The sequence below is a fragment of the Heptranchias perlo genome, chromosome 3, assembly GCF_035084215.1.
Source record: "Heptranchias perlo isolate sHepPer1 chromosome 3, sHepPer1.hap1, whole genome shotgun sequence".
Taxonomy (NCBI): domain Eukaryota; kingdom Metazoa; phylum Chordata; class Chondrichthyes; order Hexanchiformes; family Hexanchidae; genus Heptranchias; species Heptranchias perlo.
Window position 1 is genome coordinate 119,526,200 of NC_090327.1, and position 22,644 is coordinate 119,548,843.

The 22,644-nt window shown below is 46.6% G+C and overlaps 1 protein-coding gene across 1 annotated transcript in view; it reads left to right on the forward strand.

The window, feature by feature from the left end:
• rspo2 (R-spondin 2) overlaps nt 1-22,644 on the forward strand; it is a 324,393-nt gene that overhangs the window by 210,715 nt on the left and 91,034 nt on the right. Inside the window, exons 4-5 of the mRNA XM_067976537.1 lie at nt 270-413; nt 2,752-2,940. Coding sequence (XP_067832638.1) covers nt 270-413; nt 2,752-2,940 — 333 coding nt within the window. The remainder of the gene's footprint in view (nt 1-269; nt 414-2,751; nt 2,941-22,644) is intronic.

Below are 22,644 nucleotides of genomic sequence, written 5' to 3' on the forward strand. Positions count from 1 at the left end.
GTAGCAGCAAGCACACAACTCCTTATAGAATAGATCCACTTTGATTAAAGATGTTTAGGAGATGACCACTGACTTCAGTGCCTGAGAGCAGCCAGCAGCTGCTTTCCATTTCAGTACCTAGTGATACTTTTGCTGTTGTGTTTTTTGCAAGTAAACCTACACGATTGAAAAGGCTTGCAATGTTCCAGTGAAACTTGTACTTTTCTTCTGGCATGCTTTCTAACAACAGTTTTTTTGTGTGTGTTTGTTTGTTTTAAATTCCTTTCCAGGATGTAAAATAGATAATTGTGAAACATGCTTCAGCAAAGACTTTTGTACGAAGTGCAAAGCTGGTTTTTACTTACACAAAGGTCGCTGCTTTGAAGAATGCCCTGAAGGGTTTGTACCATTGCAAGAGCACATGGAATGTGTGGGTAAGTGATTTCATGTAACACCCCTTACAGAGGGGGTGGTGTATGTTTCGAACAGCTGGTTCTATTTAAGATTTATTGATACCTTGTGTTCTGTTTAATAAATCGTGTTGTAGTTTTTTTCTCCTTGAGGCTGTGTATGTGCGAAGACTCACTGCTTTCCTAAATCAGGAAATTAGTACAAACCGTGGCTACGACATCGCACGCGTTGTTGTGATTCGATATTTGTCTTAAGATAGCGGCAGTATCCGAAATAGCCATACATGGAATTTGTAAAAAAAAGTTGCAACAGGCAGAATGAACATTGTAACAAATCATTTCACAAATGCATTGAGCTACTAAAGAGATCAAAAATATATAGTTAGCTCGTTTAGTACTGTAATTGTTTTGTATAGAAACAGGAGGAGGCCATTCAGCCCCTCGAGCTTGCTCCGTCATTCATTTAGATCACGGTTGATCTGTACCTCAACTCCACTTACCCGCCTTTGCTCCATATCCCTTGATACCCTTGCCTAACAAAAATCTATCAATCTCAGTCTTGAAAATTTAAATTGGCCACCAGCATCCATAGCCTTTGGGGGAGAGAGTTCCAGATTTCCACTACCCTTTGTGTGAAAAAGTGCTTCCTGATTTCACTCCAAAATAGCCTACCTCTAATTTTAAGATTGTGCCCACTTGTTCTGGACTCACCCACCAGAGGAAATAGTTTCTCTCCATCTACCCTATCGAAAGCTCTACTCATCTTAAACACCTCAATTACATCACCACTTAATCTTCTATGATTGAGGGAATACAAGCCTAATCTATGTAACCTGTCCTCATAATTTAACCTTTTAAGGCCCGGTATAATTCTGGTGAATCTGCAGTGCACCCCTCCAAGGCAAATATACCCTTCCTGAGGTTCGGTGCCCAGAACTGAATGGAGTAGTTGAAAAGGGGTCTGACCTTGAAAATTTTCAGCTGATCAGAGAGAGCCAGCATGGATTTGTAAAGGGTAGGTCATGCCTGACGAACCGAATTGAATGTTTGAAGAGGTGACTGAAGTAGTGGATAAGTGAATGTCTGTCTATGGATATTGTTTATATGCACTTCTAGAAGGCATTTGACAAAGTCCCTCATAAGAGACTGCTAGCTAAAGTTGAAGCTCACAGAATTGAGGGCAAATTATTGACCTGGTTAGGAAATTGTCTGAGCGGCAGGAGACAGAGAGTAGGGATAATGGGCAGGTACTCAAATTGACAGGATGTGACTAGTGGTTTCCCACATGGATCTGTTCTTGGGGCCTCAATTATTCATTGTATTTATTAACAACTTAGATGACGGAATAGAGAGCCACATATCCAAGTTTGCCGATGACACAAAGATAGGTAGCATTTTAAGCAGTGTACGTAGAAGAATAAAATTACAAAGAGATATTAAGTGAATGGACAAAACTGTGGCAAATGGATTTCAATGTAGGCAAGTGTGAGGTTTGGACCTAAAAGGGATAGATCAGAGTACTTTCTAAATAGTGAAAAGCTTGAAACAGTGGAGGTCCAAAGAGACTTAGGGGTCCATGTACATAGATCATTAAAATGTATTGGACAGGTACAGAAAAAAATAAAAAAGGCCAATGGAATGCTGGCCTTTATATCTAGAGGACTAGAATTCAAGGGGGTAGAAGTTATGCTACAGCTATACAAAGCCCTGGTTAGACCACACCTGGAGTACTGTGTTCAGTTCTGGGCATCGCACCTTAGGAAGGATATAGTGACCTTGGAGGGAGTGCAGCCTAGATTTACTAGAATGATACCTGGACTCCAAGGGTTAAATTACGAGGAGCGATTACACAAACTAGGGTTATATTCCCTGGAATTTAGAAGATTAAGGGGTGATTTGATCGAAGTAAGCTAAATGACCTACTCCTGTTCTTATGTTCCTATGTTCCTATGACCAGAGCTCTGTACAACTGAAGCATCACTTCCTCACTTTTTAAAATTCCAATCCTTTTGAGATAAAAGCCAACATTTGGGAAAAAAACTTCTAGTAGTCTCTTGGACCTGCTCCAAACACTACCTTTTGAAGCACGATATGAGCATCCTAATGGGCTATTTAGCTTTGAATATAATAGTGATCCCTCGTGCAAAAGTGAGAGATATTGCAGAAAAGCTGGTTCCTTCACTCCTCTCCTGTCGAGCATGCAATGCAGACTGACCACACACTATGTTCTGTGTTCAGACGGTTATCAATTAGTGAGCCAAGCCAAGTTGCTGTTCAACTGATTGTTTGAAATTGTGTGCAGGTGTATTTTTTTTTATACGACTGCATTCACATCCTAAAAGAGTTTCTTCTGTGTGTTCAGAGGGGTGTGAGGTAGGACCATGGAGCAACTGGGGAACGTGCATAAAGAATAACAAAACGTGTGGCTACAAATGGGGACTTGAAACCAGAACCCGACAAATCGTGAAAAAGCCAGCAAAAGACACAATACCCTGTCCAACCATTGCCGAATCCAGAAGATGTAAAATGGCAAAAAGGCACTGTCCAGGAGGTAAGATGCTATCTGAAAATCTAGAAAGTTCAAGACCTTCCGCGCACTGTAACATTTGAAAATTTGGCGGCGGGATAAATTGTGAAGTGATGTGCACCTTCACCACACAGACTGCAGCGGTTCAAGGGGAAGGCCCAACACCTTCTCAAGGAGCAACTAGGGATGGGCAATAAATGCCGGCCTTGCCAGTGACGCCCGTATCCCTGAGAATGAACGTTTTAAAAAGCACTAAGACGTTTCTATGTGTAACTATCCCACCTCTTCGCTAGTGGCTCAATGCAAAGATACACAACCTCACTGCTGTGTTTATTTTTGTGATTTGTAGTGTGATTTTTTTTATATACTCTTGTGTATCGTCCCTGCATTTTTAGAATATGGTGACTAGGAGCCAGGTAAAGCACTAGGTTGGTGAGAATTATCTGTTAGCTCAATGATGAACTGCCTTCAGCTGGAAACTGTGTTGATGTTGACCTTAACCACAGTAGTGAACCAAGCCTGCCCGCTGGGGATGAATTATCGGAGGCTGCTCGAGTGGTGTGAAATTCATATATTGCATTCTTGCTGCAAGAACAGTTGTACTGTGGAAGGCAGTCTACCAATGTTCAGTAGATATGAATGGTGTAGATCCCATGGAGTTTAGAGGCGTCATTCTCTGCTCCCAGCTATTGACCCAAAGAGTGAGGATGCCCAACAGATTTTGTAAATCTACCAACTGTGCAGAACCAAACGGCAGCTGACTGGTGCACAGCGCCAACTCTCCTCCCTGCCACCTGATGCCAACTTTGAGTGCACGTTCAATTTAATGTTGGCTTGCAGGGGTTCATAGGGCAGCTCCTGAACACTTGATTATCCTGCACAGCATGGGGAGTAGGTCGAGAACATAGGAACAGGAGGAGGCCATTCAGCCCCTTGAGCCAGTTCTGCCATTCAGTTAGATCATGGCTGATCTGTATCTTAACTCCATTTACCTGTCTTTGCTCCATAACCCTTAATACCCTTAACTAACAAAAATCTATCAATCTCCATTTTGAAATTATCAATTGACCTCCAGCATTTTTGGGGGGGGTGGGTGGAGAAGTGGGGGAGAGAGTTCCAGATTTCCACTACCCTTTGTGTGAAGAAGTGTTTCTTGAAATCACCCTTGAACAGCCTAGCTCTAATTTTAAGGTTATGCCTCCTTGTGGAGTGGGAATAATTGGATAGCTCTTTCAAAGAGCCAGGCCAAGTGGCCTCCACTGGCACTGTACCATACTATAATTGTTTTGGACTTTCCCACTAGAGGAAATAGTTTCTCTCCATCTACCCTATCAAATCCTTTAATCATCATAAACACCTCCATTAGATCACCCCTTAGTCTTCTATACTCAAGGGAATACAAACCTAGTCTATGTAACTTGTCCTCATAATTTAACCCTTTTAGCCTTGGTATCATTTTGGTGAATCTGCGCTGCACCCCCTCCCAGGCCAATATGAGGCTCCTGAGGTGCGATACAGGATATATAAATTTATGTACTGTGTTTAAAAGCATTGCGTGTTTGTGAATGTGTTTTGCAAATGTGGGTTGTAAATTACAAGACACTCATGTTGAAAGTCATCGTTGCTTCTCCCGCCCAGTTTGCCAAACAAACTTCACCAAGCGCCTTGGGATGTTTTCCCATATTAAAGGCGCTGTATTAATGCAAGTTGTTGCTACCTCATTAAGGTGCTTTCCGCTGTAATCGTACTCCTGCTGTAGGATCTGAGACCCCTAAACTTGGTTCCTGCTCCTTTCCACTTCAGGAACTGATTTTTTTCCTTGTAACTTAAAGCAACCTCTGCTGTTGTCACTTTGACTTAGTTTATATAAAAGAAAATCTCTGTCCACAAAATGTTTTTAAGTTCATATTTGTGGTGTTTCTCTAATCCCCTGAACTGAGCTACAACCACCACAGACATTTAACAAAAACCTGGATCAAACTTCCTAAAGGCTCCGTCATTTCAGGATTATTCCTGGTCACCGATCTCGCGTATTCATTCGTTTTGTTGTGCGTGTTCTCTGACTCTCTCTGTCTCTCTCTCTCTGTTTCTGAGTCTCTCTTTCTTTCCCCTCATAGAATCATAGAAAATTTACGGCACTCCCCCTCTGTAACATAACTGTTGCGGAATACATGGCACCTTTCCCTCAGAGCACACCCTGCACGACATCATTTGGAAATAACTTGAAATCATTTGTCATCAACTTGATGCATAGTCCAAACGAGTGCCTGCTGTGTATGCAGTGTTGACACCGGGAATTTAATTTAAAAAATAGATTCACCTATAACCTTGTCATCAGGGAATCAAAACTTAGTTACAGCAATAATTCTACGAACTAAACTGTCACCCTGCCCAGTCACAAGTAGTTTGAAACTTCCAGTCAACATCCAGGTTCTGGTTGTTCCCCAGGGATCCTCCTCAAACTACCTGTGAGAATGTTGTCTTGCTCCTCTAGTGAACTGTAATTAAAAAACTGTAGCAGTGTGACTTCCCAATCTCTCTTGATGTATGAGGTGAACAACCCCTGGTGGAGAGGTATCATAGGAACAGGAGTAAAAGAAAGACTTGCATTTATGTACAACCTCGGAATGTCCCAAAGCGCTTTACAGCCAATGAAGTACTATTGAAGTGCAGTCACTGTTGTAATGTAGGAAACACGGCAGCTAATTTGCACACAAGGTCCCATTATCAGCAATGCGATAAATGACCAGATAATCTGTGCTGTTGATTGAAGGATAAATAAAAGTACCATTGGGATCTTTTATGTCCATCTATGAGGCAAGACAGGGCCTCAGTTTAATATCTCATCTGAAAGACAGCACCTCCAACAGTGTAGAACTCCCTCAGTCCTGCACTGGGAGTGTCAGCCGAGTATTTATGTGCTCAAGTCCCTGGAGTGGGACTTGAACCCACAACCTTCTGACATCTGAGGAAAGAGTGCTACCCACTGAGCCACAGCTGATGCCAGTAAGTTAGTAATGGAAGTGATGCTGCTACTGATGAGAGAACTATGAAGGCGACCTTCAGGGAGTGGGGAGGGAGGGAAGAGTGATGATGTCCAAGAGATGGAAACCAGATTCGCAATTTGGAAGAGAGACAACTGGCTAATATCAGTCTTCTTTTGATGGACTTCTTTATTCCCATATGTGTGATCTGAGGCAGGCTGGTGTGGTCTGGAGCGAGAGTCTGGCATGCTATTTGATTTTAAATTTTAGTTTGAATGTTACCTCTAGTATCAGTGCTGTGTAATCTGAACTCTGGCACCGATCACCCTTCAATACACTGAGGGCTAAAAACAATGTGTGCAATTTAAACTCGCCTCTGCGATCCAAGGATAACAAATCTTTCTAAATCCGCAGCAGCACAATTATGTGCAGAAAGCTCTGTTGTGGCTATCTCGTTACACTGTTGTGGAATAAGATCAGCTTTTTAAATGAGATTCACTAAAAGGGGAAGAAAAAAGTAGGAAACAGGCTCTTGCCCAGAATTCTTCCTTTTTGATGGCCTTTTGGGGAAAAAAAGAGCATTCAGCAGTGGAACCAACTGCAAAAGTTTTCCAGCCCCATGGTTTCTCGTGTTCTAGCTCTGCTTTCTCTTGCTTCCTTTTCTCACTGCCTTTTAATTTTTCTTTTCTTGTGCCCTTCTCTTGCACATTGTCTTATCTCATGCCTTGTGTGCCCTCATTACTTGCATGTGCAGGTTTTTCCCTTTGCACTGAACCCCCCTCTTGCTATGTCCCTCCCTTGTACAACCCTGCCTGTCTCTGCCATCATCACACGCTCTCGTTCTCTCCTCTCGGCCCATGCCCTTACGATCTCCTCCCCCGTCCTCTCTCTCTCTGTCACTCAACTTGCATTTATATAGCATCTTTAACATAGTAAAACGTGCCACAGCGCATCACAGGAGCGTAATCAGACAAAAAAATTGACACCGAGCCAAAGAAGGAGACATTAGGGCAGGTGACCAGAAGCTTGGTCAAACAAGTCGTTTTTAAGTAGTGTCTTAAAGAAGCAGAGAGAGCTGGAGGGCTTTAGGGAGGGAATTCCAGAGCTCAAGGCCAAGGCAGCTGAAGGCACGGTCGCCAATGGTGGAGTGATGCCCAAGAGCCAGAATTGGAGGAATGCAGAGTCCTCGGAGGGTTGTAGGGCTGGAGGAGGTTAGGGATGATGCAAATTAGAATACCGACAGCAAAGTTATAGATGAGGTATATTAATGCAAGTTGTTGTTAGAAGATAAAGGGTCTTTATCCCAAAAGTGTATCCACCTTCCCTACTCCTGAACACCAACAGACTCAATGCACATCACAAGCAACCCTGCTGAAAAGAAAATGGATGTTATAGCCAAGGTCTGGAGTTATTAAAGTCAATGTTCAGAGCAGAGCGCCCAGCAGGAAGATCAGATGCTGCTCCTGAGATTTGTGTTGATCTTTGTAGAGTGTAGGTAGCCAAAGACAGAAGGGTCAGAGTGGGAATGGGAGTATGAACAGAGGCCCAGGCAATGGGGCGGATACAGTTGAGGGTCCTATTGATCGCTGGAGGGGAAACCTTGGCTGAGGAAAAGGTTTCTGAAGGTCTGAGGTGGAAAGTGGAGCCGTATGAGCAAATGAGTTGGTGTCTTTGCAGGAAGTGTGGTGGGAAGAAGTTGTTGGTAGTTTTGGAAGTCAGTGGATTTGTACTAGATGGTTTGTGGAAATTCTGTTTGTAGGGAGGAGGGAAGGGAAGAATTGGAGATGTGAAGGAGAGGGATGGGTGTAAATTGGAAGCACAGTTAACACAGTTAATGAAGTTCTCCAGATCAGAGTTGCGAGCAAGAAGCAGAGGAAGAAGTCAGGGATTTGGCTTGAGTAGGACTGGAACAAAGTGACCCATGTATCCGACAAAAAGACGCTCATCAATGGGATCCATGCAGATTCCCATAATGATGCCTTTTATTTGGGGGAACAGAATGGAGTCGAGAGTTCTTCAAGGTGACTAAGCCAGGTAAGGGTCGATGAGGGCAATGTGGCTGATGTGGTGTATATGGACTTCCAAAAGGCGTTTGATAAAGTGCCGCATAATAGGCTTGTAATCAAAGCTGAAGCCCATGGAATAAAACGGGTAGTGGCAGCATGGATATGAAATTAGCTAAGTAACAGAAAACATAGTAGTGGTGAACGGTTGCTTTTCGGACTGGAGGGAGGTATACAGTGGTGATCTCCAGGGGTCTGCACTAGGACCATTGCTTTTCTTGATATATATTAATGACTTGGACTTGGGTGCACAGGGCACATTTTCAAAATTGACAGATGACACAAAATTTGGAAGGGTAGTGAACAGTGAGGAGGATAGTGATAGACTTCAAGAGTACATGGACAGGCTGGTGAAATTGGCGAACACGTTGCAGATGAATTAATTTAATGGGCAGAAAAGTGTGAAGTAATACATTTTGGTAAGAAGAATGAGGAGAGGCAATATAAACGAAGGGTGCAATTCTAAAAGGGGTGCAGGAACAGAGAGACATGGGGGTGTATGTGCACAAATCGTTGATGGTGGCTGGGCAGGTTGAGAAAACGGTTAAGAAAGCATAATGGATCCTGGGCGTTATAAATAGAGGCATAGAGTATAAAAGCAAGGAGGTTATGATGAACCTTTATTAAATAATGGTTCGGCCACAACTGGAGTATTGTGTCCAGTTCTGGGCACCACTTTTTAGGAACGATATGAAGGCCTCAGAGAGGGTGCAAAAGAGATTTACTAGAATGATTGCAGGGATGAGAGACTTCAGTTTTGTGGATAGACTGGAGAAGCTGGGGTTGTTCTCCTTAGAGCAGAGAAGGTTGAGAGGAGATTTGATAGAGGTGTTCAAAATCATGAAGGGTCTAGACAGAGTAAATACAGAGAAACTGTTCCCATTGGCAGAAGGGTCAAGAATCAGAGGACATAGATTTTAGGTGATTGGCAAAAGATCCAAAGGTGACATGAGGAAAAAGCTTTTTAAGAAACAGCGAGTGGATGTGATCTGGAATGCACTGCCCGAGGATGGGGGAGGCAGATTGAATTGTGGCTTTCAAAAGGGAATTGGATAAGTAGTTGAAGGGAAAAAATTTGCGGGGCTACGGGGATAAGGTGGGGGAATGGGACTAGCTGGATTGCTCTTGTAGAGAGCCTGCACGGATTCGATGGGCCGAGTGGCCTCCTTTTGGGCTGTAACCATTCCATGATTCTATTCTATGATTCTATAGTTACCTGCACAGTTTTAGAAAATGACAAAAATATTTTCTATGCCTCTCTTTCACTTTCCCTTTACCTCCCCGCTCTCCCCCTCTTTCCTTTCAAATGTTTTTACATATATTTGACCCATTTTTTAATATAAACAAAGGGAGATGTTAAGTTTACTTCAGCCTGTATCTTTCTTTCCTACATTGTGTTCCCTTTCATGGACACTAACTTGACGTCTGCAGTGCTTCTTGCCTATTTCCATTCATGTAGGGTTTCAGTGCACCAGACAGGAAGTATAAGGTCGCAAGTTCAGCAGTATGAACACTGCAAGGCAGCACAGAATTTATATCCTCTCTCTCCTTGCCTTTCCTTGTGTGTTATTCTGTGACGATTGGCAACCCAGTTGGCTACCCTTCATGTCAACCCAGAAACCTAAAATGTGTTGGAAGGCTGGTTGATTGATTACCGGTAGAACTGACCATGAACGTTTCCGACAGGGATCATCCTGATTCGGAATGGGCCATTGCTCCCCCCTCCACCCCTTCCCTTGCCCCATTGAGACGAACTGTGTGCCCCACTGAGATCAGGTCATTCAGCACAGAACGTCTTTGTCCACACTGCTTAAAATTCTGTGTATTCAAACCGTACAGAATTGTATCACTTTTGAGATCACCATCTGATCTTCCCGAGTCCTCTGATTACCCAACTCTCCATCTGATCTTCCTGTCCTCTGATTACCCAACTCTCCATCTGATCTTCCCATCCTCTGATTACCCAACTCTCCATCTGATCTTCCTGTCCTCTGATAACCCAACTCTCCATCTGATCTTCCCGAGTCCTCTGACCACCCAACTCTCCATCTGATCTTCCCGTCCTCTGATTACCCAACTCTCCATCTGATCTTCCCGTCCTCTGATCACCCAACTCTCCATCTGATCTTCCCGTCCTCTGATTACCCAACACTCCATCTGATCTTCCTGTCCTCTGATGACCCAACTCTCCATCTGATCTTCCCGTGTCCTCTGATTACCCAACTCTCCATCTGATCTTCCTGTCCTCTGATTACCCAACTCTCCATCTGATCTTCCCGTGTCCTCTGAATACCCAACTCTCCATCTGATCTTCCCATCCTCTGATTACCCAACTCTCCATCTGATCTTCCCATCCTCTGATTACACAACTCTCCATCTGATCGTCCCGTCCTCTGATTACTCAACTCTCCATCTGATCTTCCCATCCTCTGACCACCCAACTCTCCATCTGATCGTCCCGTCCTCTGATTACCCAACTCTCCATCTGATCTTCCCGTCCTCTGATTACGCAACTCTCCATCTGATCTTCCTGTCCTCTGATTACCCAACTCTCCATCTGATCTTCCTGTTCTCTGATTACCCAACTCTCCATCTGATCTTCCTGTCCTCTGATTACCCAACTCTCCATCTGATCTTCCTGTTCTCTGATTACCCAACTCTCCATCTCATCTTCCTGTTCTCTGATTACCCAACTCTCCATCTGATCTTCCTGTCCTCTGACCACCCAACTCTCCATCTCATCTTCCCGTCCTCTGATGACCCAACTCTCCATCTGATCTTCCCGTCCTCTGATTACCAACTCTCCATCTGATCTTCCTGTCCTCTGATTACCCAACTCTCCATCTGATCTTCCTGTCCTCTGATGACCCAACTCTCCATCTGATCTTCCCGTGTTCTCTGATTACCCAACTCTCCATCTGATCTTCCCGCGTTCTCTGATTACCCAACTCTCCATCTGATCTTCCCGCCCTCTGATTACCCAACTCTCCATCTGATCTTCCCATCCTCTGATTACCCAACTCTCCATCTGATCTTCCTGTCCTCTGATTACCCAACTCTCCATCTGATCTTCCCGCGTTCTCTGATTACCCAACTCTCCATCTGATCTTCCCGTCCTCTGATGACCCAACTCTCCATCTGATCTTCCCGTCCTCTGATTACCCAACTCTCCATCTGATCTTCCCGTCCTCTGATTACCCAACTCTCCATCTGATCTTCCCGTCCTCTGATTACCCAACTCTCCATCTGATCTTCCTGTCCTCTGATTACCCAACTCTCCATCTGATCTTCCCGTCCTCTGATTACCCAAATCTCCATCTGATCATCACATCCTCTGATTACCCAACTCTCCATCTGATCATCACATCCTCTGATTACCCAACTCTCCATCTGATCTTCCCGTCCTCTGATTACACAACTCTCCATCTGATCTTCCCGTCCTCTGATTACCCAACTCTCCATCTGATCTTCCCGAGTCCTCTGATTATCCAACTCTCCATCTGATCTTCCCGTCCTCTGATTACCCAACTCTCCATCTGATCTTCCCGTCCTCTGATTACCCAACTCTCCATCTGATCTTCCCGTCCTCTCATTACCCAACTCTCCATCTGATCTTCCCGTCCTCTGATTACCCAACTCTCCATCTGATCGTCCTGTCCTCTGATTACCCAACTCTCCATCTGATCTTCCTGTCCTCTGATTACCCAACTCTCCATCTGATCTTCCCGTCCTCTGATTACCCAACTCTCCATCTGATCTTCCTGTTCTCTGATTACCCAACTATCCATCTGATCTTCCCTTCCTCTGATTACCCAACTCTCCATCTGATCTTCCTGTCCTCTGATGACCCAACTCTCCATCTGATCTTCCTGTCCTCTGATTACCCAACTCTCCATCTGATCTTCCCGAGTCCTCTGACCACCCAACTCTCCATCTGATCTTCCCGTCCTCTGATGACCCAACTCTCCATCTGATCTTCCCGTCCTCTGATTACCCAACTCTCCATCTGATCTTCCCGTCCTCTGATTATCCAACTCTCCATCTGATCTTCCTGTCCTCTGATTACCCAACTCTCCATCTGATCTTCCCGTGTCCTCTGATTACCCAACTCTCCATCTGATCTTCCTGTCCTCTGATTACCCAACTCTCCATCTGATCTTCCCGTGTCCTCTGAATACCCAACTCTCCATCTGATCTTCCCATCCTCTGATTACCCAACTCTCCATCTGATCTTCCCATCCTCTGATTACACAACTCTCCATCTGATCTTCCCATCCTCTGATTACCCAACTCTCCATCTGATCTTCCCATCCTCTGATTACCCAACTCTCCATCTGATCTTCCCGTCCTCTGATTACCCAACTCTCCATCTGATCTTCCTGTTCTCTGATTACCCAACTCTCCATCTGATCTTCCTGTTCTCTGATTACCCAACTCTCCATCTGATCTTCCTGTTCTCTGATTACCCAACTCTCCATCTGATCTTCCCGTCCTCTGATTACCCAACTCTCCAGCTGATCTTCCTGTCCTCTGATTACCCAACTCTCGATCTGATCTTCCTGTCCTCTGATTACCCAACTCTCCATCTGATCTTCCCGCGTTCTCTGATTAGCCAACTCTCCATCTGATCTTCCCGTCCTCTGATTACCCAACTCTCCATCTGATCTTCCCGTCCTCTGATTTCCCAACTCTCCATCTGATCTTCCCATCCTCTGATTACCCAACTCTCCATCTGATCTTCCCGTCCTCTGATTACCCAACTCTCCATCTGATATTCCTGTCCTCCGATTACCCAACTCTCCATCTGATCTTCCCGTCCTCTGATTACCCAACTCTCCATCTGATATTACTGTCCTCCGATTACCCAACTCTCCATCTGATCATCACATCCTCTGATTACCCAACTCTCCATCTGATCATCACATCCTCTGATTACCCAACTCTCCATCTGATCTTCCTGTCCTCTGATTACCCAACTCTCCATCTGATCTTCCTGTCCTCTGATTACCCAACTCTCCATCTGATCTTCCCGTCCTCTGATTACCCAACTCTCCATCTGATCTTCCTGTTCTCTGATTACCCAACTCTCCATCTGATCTTCCCGTCCTCTGATTACCCAACTCTCCATCTGATCTTCCTGTTCTCTGATTACCAAATTCTCCATCTGATCTTCACGCGTCCTCTGATTACCCAACTCTCCATCTGATCTTCCCGTCCTCTGGTTACCCAACTCTCCATCTGATCTTCCAGTTCTCAGATTACCCAACTCTCCATCTGATCTTCCTGTCCTCTGATTACCCAACTCTCCATCTGATCTTCCTGTCCTCTGATTACCCAACTCTCCATCTGATCTTCCTGTCCTCTGATGACCCAACTCTCCATCTGATCTTCCTGTCCTCTGATTACCCAACTCTCCATCTGATCTTCCTGTCCTCTGATTACCCAACTCGCCATCTGATCTTCCCGCCCTCTGATTACCCACCTCTCCATCTGATCATCCTGTCCTTTTATGATCCAACTCTCCATCTGATCTTCCCGCCCTCTGACCACCCAACTCTCCATCTGATCTTCCCGTGTCCTCTGACCACCCAACTCTCCATCTGCTCTTCCCTCGTCCTCTGATTACTCAACTCTCCATCTGATCTTCCCGTCCTCTGATTACCCAACTCTCCATCTGATCTTCCCGTCCTCTGATTACCCAACTCTCCATCTGAACTTCCCGTCCTCTGACCACCCAACTCTCCATCTGATCTTCCCGTCCTCTGATTACCCAACTCTCCATCTGATCTTCCTGTCCTCTGATTACCCAACTCTCCATCTGATCTTCCTGTCCTCTGATTACCCAACTCTCCATCTGATCATCCTGTCCTTTTATTACCCAACTCTCCATCTGATCTTCCCGTCCTCTGATTACCCAACTCTCCATCTTATCTTCCCGTCCTCTGATTACCCAACTCTCCATCTGATCTTCCCGTCCTCTGATTACCCAACACTCCATCTGATCTTCCCGTCCTCTGATTACCCAACTCTCCATCTGATCTTCCCGCGTCCTCTGATTACCCAACTCTCCATCTGATCTTCCCGTCCTCTGATTACCCAACTCTCCATCTGATCTTCCCGCGTCCTCTGATTACCCAACTCTCCATCTGATCTTCCCGTCCTCTGATTACCCAACTCTCCATCTGATCTTCCCGCGTCCACTGATGACCCAACTCTCCATCTGATCTTCCCGTCCTCTGATTACCCAACTCTCCATCTGATCTTCCCGTCCTCTGATTACCCAACTCTCCATCTGATCTTCCCGAGTCCTCTGATTATCCAACTCTCCATCTGATCTTCCCATCCTCTGATTACCCAACTCTCCATCTGATCTTCCCGTCCTCTGATTACCCAACTCTCCATCTGATCTTCCTGTCCTCTGATGACACAACTCTCCATCTGATCTTCCCGTCCTCTGATTACCCAACTCTCCATCTGATCTTCCCGAGTCCTCTGATTATCCAACTCTCCATCTGATCTTCCCGTCCTCTGATTACCCAACTCTCCATCTGATCTTCCCGTCCTCTGATTACCCAACTCTCCATCTGATCTTCCTGTCCTCTTATTACCCAACTCTCCATCTGATCTTCCTGTCCTCTGATTACCCAACTCTCCATCTGATCTTCCCGTCCTCTGATTACCCAACTCTCCATCTGATCTTCCTGTCCTCTGATTACCCAACGCTCCATCTGATCTTCCTGTCCTCTGATTACCCAACTCTCCATCTGATCTTCCTGTCCTCTGATTACCCAACTCTCCATCTGATCTTCCTGTCCTCTGATTACCCAACTCGCCATCTGATCTTCCCGCCCTCTGATTACCCAACTCTCCATCTGATCATCCTGTCCTTTTATGATCCAACTCTCCATCTGATCTTCCCGTCCTCTGATTACCCAACTCTCCATCTGATCTTCCCGCGTCCTCTGATTACCCAACTCTCCATCTGATCTTCCCGTCCTCTGATTACCCAACTCTCCATCTGATCTTCCCGCGTCCTCTGATGACCCAACTCTCCATCTGATCTTCCCGTCCTCTGATTACCCAACTCTCCATCTGATCTTCCCGTCCTCTGATTACCCAACTCTCCATCTGATCTTCCTGTCCTCTGATTACCCAACTCTCCATCTGATCTTCCTGTCCTCTGATTACCCAACTCGCCATCTGATCTTCCCGCCCTCTGATTACCCAACTCTCCATCTGATCATCCTGTCCTTTTATGATCCAACTCTCCATCTGATCTTCCCGTCCTCTGATTACCCAACTCTCCATCTGATCTTCCCGCGTCCTCTGATTACCCAACTCTCCATCTGATCTTCCCGTCCTCTGATTACCCAACTCTCCATCTGATCTTCCCGCGTCCTCTGATGACCCAACTCTCCATCTGATCTTCCCGTCCTCTGATTACCCAACTCTCCATCTGATCTTCCCGTCCTCTGATTACCCAACTCTCCATCTGATCTTCCCGAGTCCTCTGATTATCCAACTCTCCATCTGATCATCACATCCTCTGATTACCCAACTCTCCATCTGATCTTCCCGTCCTCTGATTACCCAACTCTCCATCTGATCTTCCTGTCCTCTGATTACCCAACTCTCCATCTGATCTTCTTGTTCTCTGATTACCCAACTCTCCATCTGATCTTCCTGTCCTCTGATTACCCAACTCTCCATCTGATCTTCCCGTCCTCTGATTACCCAACTCTCCATCTGATCTTCCTGTCCTCTGATTACCCAACTCTCCATCTGATCTTCCTGTTCTCTGATTACCCAACTCTCCATCTGATCTTCCTGTTCTCTGATTACCCAACTCTCCATCTGATCTTCCTGTCCTCTGACCACCCAACTCTCCATCTGATCTTCCCGTCCGCTGATTACCCAACTCTCCATCTGATCTTCCCGCTTCCTCTGATTACCCAACTCTCCATCTGATCTTCCTGTCCTCTGATTACCCAACTCTCCATCTGATCTTCCTGTCCTCTGATTACCCAACTCTCCATCTGATCTTCCCGCGTTCTCTGATTACCCAACTCTCCATCTGATCTTCCCGCCCTCTGATTACCCAACTCTCCATCTGATCTTCCCATCCTCTGATTATCCAACTCTCCATCTGATCTTCCTGTCCTCTGATTACCCAACTCTCGATCTGATCTTCCAGCGTTCTCTGATTACCCAACTCTCCATCTGATCTTCCCGTCCTCTGATTACCCAACTCTCCATCTGATCTTCCCATCCTCTGATTATCCAACTCTCCATCTGATCTTCCCGTCCTCTGATTACCCAACTCTCCATCTGATATTCCTGTCCTCCGATTACCCAACTCTCCATCTGATCTTCCCATCCTCTGATTACCCAACTCTCCATCTGATCTTCACATCCTCTGATTACCCAACTCTGCATCTGATCTTCCTGTCCTCTGATTACACAACTCTCCATCTGATCTTCCCGTCCTTTGATTACCCAACTCTCCATCTGATCTTCCCGAGTCCTCTGATTATCCAACTCTCCATCTGATCTTCCCGTCCTCTGATTACCCAACTCTCCATCTGATCTTCCCGTCCTCTGATTACCCAACTCTCCATCTGATCTTCCCGTCCTCTGATTACCCAACTCTCCATCTGATCTTCCTGTCCTCTGATTACCCAACTCTCCATCTGATCTTCCTGTCCTCTGATTACCCAACTCTCCATCTGATCTTCCCGTCCTCTGATTACCCAACTCTCCATCTGATCTTCCTGTTCTCTGATTACCCAACTCTCCATCTGATCTTCCCGTCCTCTGATTACCCAACTCTCCATCTGATCTTCCCGTCCTCTGGTTACCCAACTCTCCATCTGATCTTCCAGTTCTCAGATTACCCAACTCTCCATCTGATGTTCCCGCGTCCTCTGACCACCCAACTCTCCATCTGATCTTCCCGTCCTCTGATTACCCAACTCTCCATCTGATCTTCCTGTTCTCTGATTACCCAACTCTCCATCTGATCTTCCCGTCCTCTGATTACCCAACTCTCCATCTGATCTTCCCGTCCTCTGATTACCCAACTCTCCATCTGATCTTCCCGTCCTCTGGTGACCCAACTCTCCATCTGATCTTCCAGTTCTCAGATTACCCAACTCTCCATCTGATCTTCCCGCGTCCTCTGACCACCCAACTCTCCATCTGATCTTCCCGTCTTCTGATTACCCAACTCTCCATCTGATCTTCCTGTTCTCTGATTACCCAACTCTCCATCTGATCTTCCCGTCCTCTGATTACCCAACTCTCCATCTGATCTTCCCGTCCTCTGGTTACCCAACTCTCCATCTGATCTTCCAGTTCTCAGATTACCCAACTCTCCATCTGATCTTCCTGTCCTCTGATCCGCCAACTCTCCATCTGATCTTCCTGTCCTCTGATTACCCAACTCTCCATCTGATCTTCCTGTCCTCTTATTACCCAACTCTCCATCTGATCTTCCTGTCCTCTGATTACCCAACTCTCCATCTGATCTTCCCGTCCTCTGATTACCCAACTCTCCATCTGATCTTCCTGTCCTCTGATTACCCAACGCTCCATCTGATCTTCCTGTCCTCTGATTACCCAACTCTCCATCTGATCTTCCTGTCCTCTGATTACCCAACTCGCCATCTGATCTTCCCGCCCTCTGATTACCCAACTCTCCATCTGATCATCCTGTCCTTTTATGATCCAACTCTCCATCTGATCTTCCCGTCCTCTGATTACCCAACTCTCCATCTGATCTTCCCGCGTCCTCTGATTACCCAACTCTCCATCTGATCTTAGCGTCCTCTGATTACCCAACTCTCCATCTGATCTTCCCGCGTCCTCTGATGACCCAACTCTGCATCTGATCTTCCCCTCCTCTGATTACCCAACTCTCCATCTGATCTTCCCGTCCTCTGATGACCCAACTCTCCATCTGATCTTCCCGAGTCCTCTGATTATCCAACTCTCCATCTGATCATCACATCCTCTGATTACCCAACTCTCCATCTGATCTTCCTGTCCTCTGATTACCCAACTCTCCATCTGATCTTCCTGTTCTCTGATTACCCAACTCTCCATCTGATCTTCCCATCCTCTGATTACCCAACTCTCCATCTGATCTTCCCGCGTCCTCTGATTACCCAACTCTCCATCTGATCTTCCCGTCCTCTGATTACCCAACTCTCCATCTGATCTTCCCGTCCTCTGATTACCCAACTCTCCATCTGATCTTCCTGTTCTCTGATTACCGAACTCTCCATCTGATCTTCCTGTTCTCTGATTACCCAACTCTCCATCTGATCTTCCTGTCCTCTGACCACCCAACTCTCCATCTGATCTTCCCGTCCGCTGATTACCCAACTCTCCATCTGATCTTCCCGCGTTCTCTGATTACCCAACTCTCCATCTGATCTTCCCGTCCTCTGATTACCCAACTCTCCATCTGATCTTCCTGTCCTCTGATTACCCAACTCTCCATCTGATCTTCCCGCGTTCTCTGATTACCCAACTCTCCATCTGATCTTCCCGCCCTCTGATTACCCAACTCTCCATCTGATCTTCCCATCCTCTGATTACCCAACTCTCAATCTGATCTTACTGTCCTCTGATTACCCAACTCTCCATCTGATCTTCCTGTCCTCTGATTACCCAACTCTCCATCTGATCTTCCCGTCCTCTGATTACCCAACTCTCCATCTGATCTTCCTGTCCTCTGATTATCCAACTCTCCATCTGATCTTCCCGTCCTCTGATTACCCAACTCTCCATCTGATCTTCCCGTCCTCTGATTACCCAACTCTCCATCTGATCTTCCCGTCCTCTGATTACCCAACTCTCCATCTGATCTTCCTGTCCTCTGATTACCCAACTCTCCATCTGATCTTCCCGTCCTCTGATTACCCAACTCTCCATCTGATCTTCCTGTTCTCTGATCACCCAACTCTCCATCTGATCTTCCCGTCCTCTGATTACCCAACTCTCCATCTGATCTTCCCGTCCTCTGGTTACCCAACTCTCCATCTGATCTTCCAGTTCTCAGATTACCCAACTCTCCATCTGATCTTCCTGTCCTCTGATGAGCCAACTCTCCATCTGATCTTCCTGTCCTCTGATTACCCATCTCTCCATCTGATCTTCCTGTCCTCTTATTACCCAACTCTCCATCTGATCTTCATGTCCTCTGATTACCCAACTCTCCATCTGATCTTCCTGTCCTCTGATTACCCAACTCTCCATCTGATCTTCCTGTCGTCTGATTACCCAACTCTCCATCTGATCTTCCTGTCCTCTGATTACCCAACTCTCCATCTGATCTTCCCGCCCTCTGATTACCCAACTCGTCATCTGATCTTCCCGCCCTCTGATTACCCAACTCTCCATCTGATCATCCTGTCCTTTTATGATCCAACTCTCCATCTGATCTTCCAGCCCTCTGACCACCCAACTCTCCATCTGATCTTCCCGTGTCCTCTGACCACCCAACTCTCCATCTGATCTTCCCTCGTCCTCTGATTACCCAACTCTCCATCTGATCTTCCCATCCTCTGATTACCCAACTCTCCATCTGATCTTCCCGTCCTCTGATTACCCAACTCTCCATCTGAACTTCCCGTCCTCTGACCACCCAACTCTCCATCTGATCTTCCCGTCCTCTGATTACCCAACTCTCCATCTGATCTTCCTGTCCTCTGATTACCCAACTCTCCATCTGATCTTCCCGTCCTCTGATTACCCAACTCTCCATCTGATCTTCCTGTCCTCTGATTACCCAACTCTCCATCTGATCATCCTGTCCTTTTATTACCCAACTCTCCATCTGATCTTCCCGTCCTCTGATTACCCAACTCTCCATCTGATCTTCCCGTCCTCTGATCACCCAACTCTCCATCTGATCTTCCCGTCCTCTGATTACCCAACACTCCATCTGATCTTCCCGTCCTCTGATTACCCAACGCTCCATCTGATCTTCCCGTCCTCTGATTACCCAACTCTCCATCTGATCTTCCCGCGTCCTCTGATTACCCAACTCTCCATCTGATCTTCCCGTCCTCTGATTACCCAACTCTCCATCTGATCTTCCCGCGTCCTCTGATGACCCAACTCTCCATCTGATCTTCCCGTCCTCTGATTACCCAACTCTCCATCTGATCTTCCCGTCCTCTGATTACCCAACTCTCCATCAGATCTTCCCGCCCTCTGATTACCCAACTCACCATCTGATCTTCCCGTCCTCTGATTACCCAACTCTCCATCTGATCTTCCCGTCCTCTGATTACCCAACTCTCCATCTGATCTTCCCGTCCTCTGATTACCCAACTCTCCATCTGATCTTCCCGTCCTCTGATTACCCAACTCTCCATCTGATCTTCCCGTCCTCTGATTACCCAACTCTCCATCTGATCTTCCCGCGTCCTCTGATTACCCAACTCTCCATCTGATCTTCCCGTCCTCTGATTACCCAACTCTCCATCTGATCTTCCCGTCCTCTGATTACCCAACTCTCCATCTGATCTTCCCGTCCTCTGATTACCCAACTCTCCATCTGATCTTCCCGTCCTCTGATTACCCAACTCTCCATCTGATCTTCCCGTCCTCTGATGACCCAACTCTCCATCTGATCTTCCTGTCCTCTGATTACCCAACTCGCCATCTGATCTTCCCGCGTCCTCTGATTACCCAACTCTCCATCTGATCTTCCCGTCCTCTGATTACCCAACTCTCCATCTGATCTTCCCGCGTCCTCTGATTACCCAACTCTCCATCTGATCTTCCCGTCCTCTGATTACCCAACTCTCCATCTGATCTTCCTGTCCTCTGACCACCCAACTCTCCATCTGATCTTCCCGTCCTCTGATTACCCAACTCTCCATCTGATCTTCCTGTCCTCTGACCACCCAACTCTCCATCTGATCTTCCCGTCCTCTGATTACCCAACTCTCCATCTGATCTTCCCGTCCTCTGATTACCCAACTCTCCATCTGATCTTCCCGTCCTCTGTTTACCCAACTCTCCATCTGATCTTCCCATCCTCTGATTACCCAACTCTCCATCTGATCTTCCCGTCCTCTGATTACCCAACTCTCCATCTGATCTTCCCGTCCTCTGATTACCCAACTCTCCGTCTGATCTTCCCGTCCTCTGATTACCCAACTCTCCATCTGATCTTCCTGTCCTCTGATTACACAACTCGCCATCTGATCTTCCCGCCCTCTAATTACCCAACTCTCCATCTGATCATCCTGTCCTTTTATGATCCAACTCTCCATCTGATCTTCCCACCCTCTGACCACCCAACTCTCCATCTGATCTTCCCGTGTCCTCTGACCACCCAACTCTCCATCTGATCTTCCCGCGTCCTCTGATTACCCAACTCTCCATCTGAACTTCCCGTCCTCTGACCACCCAACTCTCCATCTGATCTTCCCGTCCTCTGATTACCCAACTCTCCATCTGATCTTCCTGTCCTCTGATTACCCAACTCTCCATCTGATCTTCCTGTCCTCTGATCTTCCCGTCCTCTGATTACCCAACTCTCCATCTGATCTTCCTGTCCTCTGATTACCCAACTCTCCATCTGATCATCCTGTCCTTTTATTACCCAACTCTCCATCTGATCTTCCCGTCCTCTGATTACCCAACTCTCCATCTGATCTTCCCGTCCTCTGATTACCCAACTCTCCATCTGATCTTCCCGTCCTCTGATTACCCAACACTCCATCTGATCTTCCCGTCCTCTGATTACCCAACTCTCCATCTGATCTTCCCGCGTCCTCTGATTACCCAACTCTCCATCTGATCTTCCCGTCCTCTGATTACCCAACTCTCCATCTGATCTTCCCGCGTCCTCTGATGACCCAACTCTCCATCTGATCTTCCCGTCCTCTGATTACCCAACTCTCCATCTGATCTTCCCGCGTCCTCTGATGACCCAACTCTCCATCTGATCTTCCCGTCCTCTGATGACCCAACTCTCCATCTGATCTTCCCGTCCTCTGATTACCCAACTCTCCATCTGATCTTCCCGTCCTCTGATTACCCAACTCTCCATCTGATCTTCCCGTCCTCTGATTACCCAACTCTCCATCTGATCTTCCCGTCCTCTGATTACCCAACTCTCCATCTGATCTTCCCGTCCTCTGATTACCCAACTCTCCATCTGATCTTCCCATCCTCTGATTACCCAACTCTCCATCTGATCTTCCCGCGTCTTCTGATTACCCAACTCTCCATCTGATCTTCCCGTCCTCTGATTACCCAACTCTCCATCTGATCTTCCCGTCCTCTGATTACCCAACTCTCCATCTGATCTTCCTGTCCTCTGATTACCCAACTCTCCATCTGATCTTCCTGTTCTCTGATTACCCAACTCTCCATCTGATCTTCCTGTTCTCTGATTACCCAACTCTCCATCTGATCTTCCTGTCCTCTGACCACCCAACTCTCCATCTGATCTTCCCGTCCGCTGATTACCCAACTCTCCATCTGATCTTCCCGCGTTCTCTGATTACCCAACTCTCCATCTGATCTTCCCGTCCTCTGATCACCCAACTCTCCATCTGATCTTCCTGTCCTCTGATTACCCAACTCTCCATCTGATCTTCCCGCGTTCTCTGATTACCCAACTCTCCATCTGATCTTCCCGCCCTCTGATTACC